The 11,655-nt window shown below is 45.9% G+C and overlaps 1 protein-coding gene across 1 annotated transcript; it reads right to left on the bottom strand.

Annotated features, from left to right (window-relative positions):
* Positions 1-363: 363 nt before the first annotated feature.
* On the bottom strand, positions 364-2,094 carry LOC141025908 (uncharacterized). The gene is made up of 3 exons (XM_073501846.1): positions 1,813-2,094; positions 1,468-1,603; positions 364-875 (listed from the first exon to the last, which is right to left on the bottom strand). The coding sequence occupies exons 1-3, from the start codon at positions 2,092-2,094 to the stop codon at positions 364-366; spliced, it is 930 nt and encodes a 309-aa protein (XP_073357947.1).
* Positions 2,095-11,655: the final 9,561 nt, after the last annotated feature.

Genomic DNA, 11,655 nt, shown 5'->3' with positions numbered 1-11,655 from the left:
GAGCCAAAATTCACACTTGGAATACTTAGCATATAGTTGATGCTCTCGAAGTTTTTCCAGAACAAGTCAAAGATGTTCAACATGTTCTTCTTTGTTCTTGGAATATACAAGGATATCATCCAGATAAACCACGACGAACTTGTCGAGGTATTCCATGAATATATAGTTCATCAGATGAGAGAATGTCGCTCGAGCATTGGTCAAGCCGAAAGACATGACGGTGTACTCGTATGAACCATAGCGAGTCACGAAAGCAGTCTTGGGAATATACTCTTCACGAACCCGGATCTGGTGGTAACCCAACCTCAAATCAAGTTTAGAGAATACTGAGGAACCGGCAAGTTGATCATACAGATCGTTGATTCAGGGAAGCGGATACTTGTTCTGAATTGTTGCCTGGTTGATAGGTCGGTAATCTTGGACCAAACGATTTGTACCATCCTTCTTCTTGACAAAGAGAGAAGGTGCTCCCCAAGCAGAGGAACTAGCACGAATGAATCCCTTGTGAAGAGATTTGTCAATTTCCTCCTTAAGTTCAAGGAGTTCATGTGGCGGCATCTTGTAGGGTCGCTTGGCAATAGGAGTTGTGCCCGGTTTCAAGTCTATGACGAATTCAACAGCTCTAGCAGGGGGTATTCCTGGAAGTTCTTCTGGGAAGACATCTTTGAATTCACGACCAACTGGAATATTCTCTATTCCCTCAAGAGGTGAAGCATTCAATGCATTCAGAACATATATCTGATTCTCGGCATCCTGAGCTGCTCGGGCTGAGTATTGGACTGTCTGGCCAGAAGGGTGAGTGAGCTGGACTGTCTTGGTAGCACATTCAATCAAAGCATTATGGGCGGTCAACCATTCCATACCAAGAATTATGTCTATGTTGGAAGGTCCGAGTACAATGAGAGAAGCTGGAAAAAGTAGACCTCCAATCTCGATTTGGTTGCAAGGACATAACATTGTGGTTTGCCACTTGGATCCCGGAGATTGGATCGGTAAAGGAGTGGGCAAATTTTCCATATCTAACCCATGCAACTTAGCAAATTGTTGGGACACAAAAGCATGTGATGCTCCTGAATCAAAGAGAACAGAAGCTGGCACTGAATTAACACGAAGGGTACCCATCACGATTTTTGGGGACTCACGAGCTCCTTCAATCTTGACATGGGTGACTTGACCACAACTCATGGCAGGCGTCCTGGCACTACCTCTTCTGGAATGACGGTTTCGGGTGCTCTTCTTACAACCAACAGAGGACATGATGCATTCTGCGGCTGACCCTGGTGATAATCAAGGGTAAGGTGTCCTGACTGTCCACCCTGAATTGTTAGTTGTCTCGGCGGCGGAGGCAGACGATGGCAACATAAGACGGCCTTGGTGTTGGAGGAGGTCGATGTTGAACATTGTGTGGGATCCAGACTCGACGTTTCTGAGCAGGCTGACTCGAGGATGAGTCAACATCTCGAGTACGCTTGAGCGACTCTTGGTACTCAGTCAGACCAGTTTCAATTCGAAAAGCTTGGCTGACAAGCGTCGCAAAGTCTGTGCAATCATGAGCAAGAAGTGCGAGCTTTATATCGGGATGCAGTCCTTCATGGAATTTCTCCTGCATGCGAGCGTCAGTGCAGACGTCATCCGCAGCATAGCGAGATAATTCAAGGAATTTCCTCTGATATTCATCCACAGTCATTGTGCCCCGTGAGAGTTTGTGAAACTCCTTCTTCTTCTGGTCCATCATACCTTGGGGAATGTGTCGTGCACGGAAGGCTAACTGAAATTCCTGCCAATTGGTTACAGTCTCTGTAGGCAGCATACCCCTGTGGCTTTCCACCATTGAGCAGCTGGACCCTTCAAGTGAAATGTCGCAAAGGTGACATAACTGGAAGGGGCAACATTAGCTGACTCCATCTCAAACAGGATGTCACGAAGCCAATCATCAGCATCCATAGGATTGGTGGAGTTGCGGAAAATGGATGGGTTGAGGCGCACAAATTCTGGCAGTGTTATTGGGGCAGGCTGTTGATGAGCATTCTGGTTTGGAAACTGGGCCATTACCCCAGTCATAAACTGACGATTCAGCTCAAACTGTTGCATCATTGCGGCAATATAAGGTGGAGGTGGAGGATCGTCAGCCATCCTGCTAAAAACATCAGGGAGTAGCTTTAACAAGAGGTTGGAGCAGGTGTATGGAGTCATTCATGATGTAACTTGAACAAAGAGCAAAGGCGCAGTATGTACAAAGCAGTAGCCATTAAAGACATACATATGCATATACAGAGCCAATTACACATTGTTAGTATGAGTTCGGACAAGAGAATCATCCTAGACATACTAGGCAGCACGCTTGCATGCGATGGAGGGATACAACAACGGGACGTAGCAAAGGCTACATCAACGTCGGAGAAAACCACTAGAGTGAGGAATCTGCAGGGGACGACGCAGGGTGCCCTCGATAAAAGCATCCTGCGGCCCGTGAACAATGTGAAGCAGATCCTGGCTCCCAATTCAAGAAAGGCGTATTACAACGGATGGATGTGATCACGAGAACCTAGATAGAGTGTGCAAAATCATTTAACCCGAATAGAAGAGAGATCAGAGTTCCAGAGTATAGACGAGGAGTAAAAGATCCTAATACCACCCAATTGGCGACGTGGGCCCATAAGCCACACAGCCATGTTAGTAAATTAGTTTTTCAAAGACTAGACTCAACTTCGGCCAAGGAGTTGGAAATGTGTACGATCAAGATTAGGGACTCACGGGAAGATATCACAACACAACTCTAGACACAAATCAAAATAATACAAGCTTCATATTACAAGCCAGGGGCCTCGAGGGCTCGAATACAAAAGCTCGAGACACAAGCGTCAGCGGAAGCAACAATATCTGAGTACAGACATTAGTTAAACAAGGATGCCTTAAGAAGGCTAGCACAAACATCAACAATCGAAGAGGCAAGGCCTCCTGCCTGGGACCTCCTAACTACTCCTGGTCGTCAGCGGGCTCCACGTAGCAGCATTCGTTGGCGGTGGCATCTGGCTCCAGGGATCCATCATCTGGTTGCATCAACCGGAAAGAAGAAGGAAGGGGAAAAGGGGGTAGCAAAGCAACCGTGAGTACTCATCCAAAGTACTCGCAAGCATCAGATCTATACTAAGTATGCAATGGTATCAAATGGAAGGGTTGTATTTGTGGACTGAACTGGAGAATGCCAGAATAGAGGGGGAGGCCTAGCCTATCGAAGACTAGCATCTTCAAGCAGCTCCAAGCATCTTGCAGCATGTACAAGAGTAAAGAATAGCAGTTTAATTAACAAGCATGTTGTAGCATTAATCCCTAGAGATCCTTCCTCGACTCCCTGCGAGAAAGCAATCCCGGAGCAACATATCTCAAGTATCCATTTCTAGTTGTAATAGATCAGGATATAAGTCTGAACGTCCGTTACTGTGGACACGACTATTAATAGATAATCTTCCCTGCAGGGGTGCACCACGTTTTCCAACACGCTTGATTACTCTGGCCGGACACACTTTTCTGGGTCAATGCCCGGCCTCGGAAAATCAACACGTCGTAGCCCTACCTAGGCTCAGCAGAGAGGTCCCCGCCGGTCTACATCCTAAGCACTTCGGGGTCTGGGCCCATCGCCCGTTGCACTCTGGGTCATTGCGCGCAGGGTGAATACCAGCACCGCCTTGGATGGCCAGCACGATCCGACCGTGCCGCAATGCTGAACTGGACGTTTGACAAAGCTTCGGCTGATACTACGTCGTCGAGGCCCATAACTATTCTCGCGTGGTGGTTAGTGCGTAAAGGCCAGAGGCCAACTCAGAACAAATACCCAAACCATAGTGTATTATTAGCTTGCGGAGACGAGCAGAGACTCACGATAATGTGACCCCGTCGCCCCGTCTCGAGGAAATACGGCAAGGGCTAGCCCAGCCAACTCGGGGGCGGCCTGCTGGCCCGGCCGTGCCTCGCAACCATCTTGTGGGTGCTCTTCAGGCCCGCCCGACTTTCCCAAGGGTCTCAAGTAAAGTCAAGGTAACCGTGTGTCCAGACATCAAGGGGAAAACCCGAGGAATCACCCCCGGTGGATTCCACTCAATGTAATCATCAAGGTGAACGTAAGAGGGACCACCCTCGAGGTTCACACTTGAGGTGTTGAACGACAGAGCTGTATCGGGAATGGTAAAAGAGGAAATCACCCTCGATGACCACGACCGAATAGCTACACTACAGAATTAGCATCAGGAGTGCGTTATGAGGGATCACCCTCGGCACTCGATAGTAGCTCTGTAGAGCGAGCAACAAAAGGGGCGTGATGTGATGTGAGGTGTCGGGCTCTGGTCGTCGATCACGTTGATCGAGTCGTCGATGATGAAGTAGGGGCAACAAGGACAAGGTGGGGGTCACTGATGGATCACTAACCAACCTATACTAAGCAGTTTAGGATAAGCAGGTTGGTAACAATAAGCAGGTTACAAAAGCAGGCTACGCATCAGAATAGGAGCAATCAATAACAGTAGCAAAATCTAATGCAAGCATGAGAGAATGGAATGGGCGATATCGAGATGATCAGGGGGGCTTGCCTGGTTGCTCAGGCGAGAAGGATGGGTCGTTGTCGACGTAGTCGATCACAGGGGCATTAGCAGCGGTCTCGGGGTCTACCGGAGAGAACAGGGGGAAGAAACAGTAAATACAGAGCAAACAAGTGCCTGACAAGACAATAAGCAGCACTAGGCGAGTTCTAACGCGCCACTACACGCTACCGGCCAAGCGAGAAACATCCGGGAAAGCTTTCCCGAAGTTTGGCATTTCCGGACAGATGAAAAGGAGGGGAAAGGTTGCATGTTTGCTATGCTAGGGACGTGTGGCGGACGAACGGACCGCGTATTCGGATTCGTCTCGTCGTTCTGAGCAACTTTCATGTACAAAGTATTTTCATCCGAGTTACGGTCATTTTTCTATGAATTGTTAAAGTTCTAGCAATATTCTGAAATTATTATTAAATCTAAAATGGGGTTTTTGCATCAGCGTAACGTCATCATGACGTAAGCAGTCAACAGAGTTGTCCAAAGTTAACCCTGACGTGTGGGGAGTTCTGTCATAGACTAACAACTAGTTAACAATTTTAATTAACTAATCAAGTTAATTAGGTACTAAACAGAGTTAGTTAAGTTAATTAATTACCTAATTAATTAATTAATCAACTAATTACTTATTCTTATTTTAAATTACATTTTGTTTTCCCCCTTTTTTTAAGGGGCTGAGCCCCATGGTCAGTGGCCCATAGGGCCAACCGGGTGTGCGGGCGTGCGGGTATCGGCCGCGGACGCCCGACGGGCGCAGCGTCGCCCGAACGGGCGCGCCGACGAGGCGCGGCTGCGGCCAGAGGGGAGGCGCGGCCAGGGGCGGTGCAGGGCCCCTGGGGCGCGCGTCGTTGGCGGGTGACTACCGGGGTGGGCGTGCGGCTACGGATGCGCACGGCTGCGGTGGCCGTGGCGGACAGCGGGGCCAGCGAGGCCGGTCGGGACTCGGCGCGGGCGGGGGTCAGCAGGAGGCAGGTGCGGTCACCGGGCGGAGGCCGCGGCGGTGACACAACAGGGAACGGCGGGTGCGAGCGGGGCCGGTGACTGCGGCGAGGCGCGCGAGCGCTGGCGACGGCTACTGGGGCAGAGGAGAGAGGTTCGGGGTCTCACCCCCGTTTGTAGGGGATCAGGGTCGTCGAGGCTCGATGGAGCCGTCGAGGGAGAGGTGGGGAGGCGACGCCGATGAGGTGGTGACGAGTGGCGACGGCGCGGAGGGTGGCCCCGTTAGGGGGGCCTTCTGGATCCAGGAACGGGGAGGAGGATGGGGCCGCGAGGAGGATGACGACGGGGCAGCGCCAGGCGGCGTCGGGGAGGTGGCGCCGGCGTGGTGGCGCAGGGGAAAGGGCGGCGGCGTCGTGGTGAAGGGGTCGGGGCCCTCTGCCCCAGTCCAGATGGAGGAAAAGGGAGAAAGGCGTGGGGGAAGCGAGTGGGGGGTGTGGGGAACGGGGCGACCGGGTTAGGGTTAGCGGGGGAGTGGGGGGTTAGGTAGGCGCGGCTGGGCCGGCCTGGGGGTTACCTGGGTCGAGGCCCAGTGAGGGGCGGGGCCTCTCCCCTTTTTTTCTTCTTTCTCCCTTTTCCTTTTTTTGTGTGTCTTACCTTTTCTTTTATTTACTTTAAATTTGAATTTGGAACCGATTTTGAATCAACGAGAACTTAACAACAGTAAAATCGATGACATGGCACCATTAACAGGGGATTACTATAGCATAATTATCCGGGCGTTACAATAGGTTAGTCCCAAAAATAATATAAAAGAGCATATTAAAGCCCATTAAACATCAAAAACAGATAATATAATAGCATGGAACAATAAAAAATTATAGATACGTTGGAGATGTATCAGCCTAACACAAACAGTTTTCAAGAGAATGTCGTGTGTGATTGTTAATTGATCCAACACGATTTATTCCTAGAGAGTTTGTGCGTTGCCTGAGGTCATCGCCCACGGTGTTTTATCAATAACCGTGTGCAATAGAAAAACCCAATTAACAGGCTAATCGCCCTATTATTAATAATCCATTTATTAATCTAATTGACATTCATATTAAGCACATAATATATTCCATTTCCATATTAAGGAAGCATGATTTCAAAATTGAAATACATCATAGTACAACTTGATATAGCTTCAGCACTCAGCTACCCCATTACACAACTGCACCAGCACCAAGTTTCACATGGAACATCTAGAACCTTCCGAAATGAGCATCATAGACGGTACATAGACAAATGCATCTCATCTGGAAACTGCTGAAGGGGAAGGCGAATATTGAGCCTTCATTCATGTTGAAGGTCTTTGCAACTTTAGGCCAGTGCGTGTGGATGATTGACCGTCCATCCTTCGTCCTCTTCAGGAATACTTCAATATTGAACTGTGGGTGTTGTATGAAAACCTTCCTCGCCTCCTAACCATAGAGGTGATTTGAGAGGTAATCATCAGTGAACTGCTTTGGAAAGGCCTAAAAACAAGGATGTGCATAAATATCTTCTCTATTGGAAATGGGGCAAAGGAATAAAAAAAGGCAAGGTATAATAGTTAGTACCATCTTATAGTGAACTGATGTCGTCTTCATTGTGCAGACAAAAACTTTGTTGTTTTTTGTCGCTAATTTCTTTATCTCACAATCTTTCTGAGTTTCTTGACTTGATTGATATTGATGGACAACTCATTTCCCCATATGCAAAAAGGGTCGAACAGTGGGTCAAAACCTCTGGCAGCAGGACCTACATGTGCAAGACCAAATTCTTAAAAACCTAAATATTAGAATGGTTCCTGCAATTGCACAATAATGTGCTAGATTAGACAACGGACCAGGCACGTGCTAACCTCGATTGTAAACCTTAGTGCTTCCCATTATTTCCCCGCAACACATATAAGGTAGTTAGTCATCAGGTTAAGTAAGGGCTCGCATGCTATCAGTAAAATATGTTGATGAAAAATAAGCACATTGCAGATTCATCAGATTAATTCAAGCCACATGGAAAACCCATTTATCCAAACCAAGCATGATTAAGAACTAGGAAATATAGCACTTGTATATGTTTCTCATGTATTAAGTGCAGCCAAATTCAATTTATTCCTCACATGCACAACAATACAAAAATTCTACCCACGACAATTGCACATCGCATTGCAGAATTGAACCAAGCAGTTAACTAAACACCACAACAAATGAACCAAACATTAACTGAGCACCACATTGCACAACATAACATACTCTTAATATAAGATCAGACAGTTAACCAAACCAAGCATGCTTAACAACTTGGAAATATAGCAATTGTATTTATTTCTCATGTATTTAGTACAACCAAATTCGATTTATTTCTCACATGGTATACAATAACAAAATGCACCCACAACAATTGAACATTGCATTGCAGAACCGAACCAAACAGTTAACTAAACACCACAACAAATGAACCAAACGTTAACTGAGCACCACATTGCACAATATAACATACTCCTAATAGAAGATCAGACAGTTAACCAAACCAAGCATGCTTAACAACTTGGAAGTATAGCAATTGTATTTGTTTCTCATGTATTTAGTACAACCAAATTCGATTTATTTCTCACATGGTATATTCTCACATGGTATACAATAACAGAATGCACCCACCAAAATTGAACATCGCATTGCAGAATTGAACCAAACAATTAACTAAACACCACAACAAATGATGAGCACCACATTGCACAATGTATAACATACTAGAAGATCAGACAGTTAACCAAACCAAGCATGCTTGACAACTTGGAATTATAGCAATTGTATTTTGTTTATCATGTATTTTTTAAAGAAAAATTCAATTTATTTCTCACATGGAAGACAATACAAAATTGCACCCTGAAGAATTGAACATCACATTTGCATAATTGAACCAAATAGTTAACTGAACACGACAACTAATTAACCAAACAGTTAATAAGTGAGCACCACATTGCACGACATATAGAACATATACATTGGAGCAACAGATTGCATGGTAAAAGTAGATAACACAATTCACTAGAATTTGGTAAGGAAAGGCAGTAGCTAGCAAACTGAACATGGGTCCTTATAGTGAGCTAATAAGACAAGCTACTCCTCATTGTCGGAGATATCAATGACGATTGGATCCTTGGACATGGAAGAGGGAGAGGCCTCCGCATCGTGGGTGCCCTCGTCGTAGTGGTGAGTTGTCTGAGCCGCTCCGGGCACCAACCTGTTGGCTCTCGAGATGAGGTAATTAAGCACGTGCATGCTGAGAAAACACTTCATAGTCTTCGTCGAAGGCACCGAGGGTGGCATCGAGAAAACGCCAGGAACTGTCGTTTAAAGCAGCCAACCGCGTCGCGGCGTCAGCGCGCGAGGCGTTGACGGTGGCTTCGACGGCGAGGTGCTCCTAGATCTGGGGGTCGGCACGAATGGCAGCCATCGCGACCTCATCCGCGCGTGCGACTGCGATTTGCTTCTCCGCTGTTGAATGCTCCTCGAGCTACTGGCTATACTGCGTGCACCATGGCTTAGGGCGGCGCTTATTTGGTGGAGGGGTCGGTGATTTGGGTGGAAGGTGTCGCGCCGGCGGTCGGGGCATGTGGGATGTGGAAGGAGGAGGAGGATGGGGGTCGGGTGTGGATTACCAGCCTGGATGGACGAGGCCGAGCAGCATGAAGGAGGGTCGCCGGCGAGGAGGCAGCGCTGCAAGCAAGGAGTGAAGGTTTCAACTTGGAAAGGAAGGCAGAAACAAGGGAAATGTGGCTTTTGGTAAGGGGGAGGGGGCGGGGAGGTAGATATTTCCGCGAAAGCCAAATTTTTTGAATCGCTTCAGCAAAAAAATTGGCGCGCAAAGTGTCATCAGACGGTGCTCCAGGATATTTTGTACTGCATCTCACACGGTTGGTCATAATAAACTGTGTGGGATCTACTTGATTTTTCATCTTGATTTGAATTACATAATGGGGTCACAGCGGCAATGGACAGTGTTTGAATTGCTAGAACTTTTATCTGCAGTGAACATGCAACTATATGTGTGTCGTAAAAGAATTGGAATTATTCAGGGTTCGTTTGGACATTTTATACATTAAATTTGTTTTCTAGCCATTTCAGGTGCACAATTCAAAATTAAACTACATGCACATGCTCCGGTGCACCAACATGGGTTGTAAAATCATATATGTGTCCATGGGTTTATGCTTATGTCCCATGCAAGAAATGGGGATGAATTTCGAACACCACGACACCGTGGCTCTCCGGGAAACATTGTGGTACTCGATTTTGTAATTCTAGTAAATCCAAAACCCGTCTGAAATTCATGAACCTTGGCATGCTATCATGGAATGGCATCAACATGCTGGTGTAAAAAATATTGTCTAATTTGGGGTAGGTTATGGTATAAGCTTCTCACAAACTAGAGCTTCTCAAAAGAAGCCCCATGCTTCCGTTAGGGAAACGTGTCGCCTTTGTGGACAAAATGATATTCTTCGCCTCTTCATCCTTTCAATTTTTTTCCTGGTGTCAACATAGAAGAACAGGAGTGTCGTGTTAAATTTTGGATTTTTGTGGGGATCGTTTGGACATTTTTATACGTTAGCTGCGTTTTCTAGGTATTTATGTGCATAATTTAAAATTGAACTACATGCACATGCTCCAGTCCATAAAAACGGGTTGCAAAATCAAATGTTTGTCCTTGGTTGCAACCTTAGGTCACATGCAAGAAATGAGAATGAATGTCAAACACCTTGACACTGTCGCTCGGCCGCTAACATTGAGATGCATGGTTTTAAAATTATAGTAAATCAAAAACTCGTTTGAAATTCATGAAACTTGACATGGTATCATGGAACGGCATCGACATGCCATGGTAAAAATATTGTCCCATTTGGGGCAGGTTTGGGTATAAGCTTCTCGCAAACCAGAGCTTCTCTCACAACAAGCCTGATGGTTTCGGTAGGGAATGTGCCACCTTGGGGGACGAAACAATATCTGTTGCCTCTTCTTACTTTCAAAATTTTTCTCATGTCAACATAGAACAACATGAGTGTTGTGTCAATTTTTGGGATTTTTCGGGGTTCGCTTCGACATTTTTATACATTAACTGAGTTTTCTATGCATTCATGTGCATAATTCAAATTTGAACTACAGGCACATTCTCTAATGCATATAAATTGGTTGAAAATTCAAATCTGTGTCATTGGTTGCATGCTTAGGTCCCATGCAAGAAATGGGAATGAATGTCAAACAACCTTCCACCGTCACTCGGCCGCAAACATTGAGATACTGGTTTTTAAATTCTAGTAAATCCAAAACTCGTTTGAAATTCATGAAATTTGGCATGCTATCATGGAGCGACATCAACATGTCGTGGTAAATTTTTTGTCCCATTTGGGGCAGGTTTGGGTATAAGCTTCTCACAAACCAGAGCCTCTCACAATAAGCCTGATGTTTTCGGTAGGGAACGTTCCACCTTTGGGGACGAAACGATATACGTTGCCTCTTATTGCTTTCAAAAAAATTCTAGTGTCAACATAGAACAACAGGAGTGTTGTGTTAAATTTTGGAATTTTTCGGGGTTCGTTTGGACATTTTTATACATTAACTGGGTTTTCTAGGCATTTTATGTGCATAATTCAAATTTGAACTACATGCACATGCTCTAGTGCATATAAATTGGTTGAAAAATCAAATATGTGTCCTTGGGTGCATGCTTAGGTCTCATGCAAGAAATGGGAATGAATTTCAAACACCCTGCCACTGTCACTCGGCCGCAAACATTGAGATACTTGCTTTTGTAATTCTAGTAAATCCAAAACTCGTCCGAAATTCATGAAACTTCGCATGCTAACATGGAGCGGCATCAACATGCCATGGTAAAAAATTTGTCCCATTTGGGGCAGGTTTGGGTATAAGTTTCTCACAAACCAGAGCTTCTCACAACAAGCCTGATGGTTTCGGTAGGGAATGTGCCACCTTTGGGGACGAAACGATATCCGTTGCCTCTTATTGCTTTCAAAAAAATTCTAGTGTCAACATAGAACAACATGAGTGTTTTGTTAAATTTTGGAATTTTTGGGGTTTGTTTGGACAGT

Source organism: Aegilops tauschii, chromosome 6, assembly GCF_002575655.3.
Source record: "Aegilops tauschii subsp. strangulata cultivar AL8/78 chromosome 6, Aet v6.0, whole genome shotgun sequence".
Lineage (NCBI taxonomy): Eukaryota > Viridiplantae > Streptophyta > Magnoliopsida > Poales > Poaceae > Aegilops > Aegilops tauschii.
The sequence above is the reverse complement of the archived record's forward strand: the minus strand, read 5'-3'. Positions and strand labels throughout refer to the sequence as shown.

Bases quoted from the DNA above. Each gene is read 5' to 3' on its own strand.
- LOC141025908 (XM_073501846.1), bottom strand. From the start codon at position 2,094: ATGATGCAACAGTTTGAGCTGAATCGTCAGTTTATGACTGGGGTAATG. The intron at 1,604-1,812 runs GTATGCTGCCTA...GCTCGCATGCAG, and splicing joins AATGGTGGAAAGCCACAGGG to GAGAAATTCCATGAAGGACT. The intron at 876-1,467 runs GTACTCGAGATG...CTTCCAACATAG, and splicing joins GTACCAAGAGTCGCTCAAGC to ACATAATTCTTGGTATGGAA.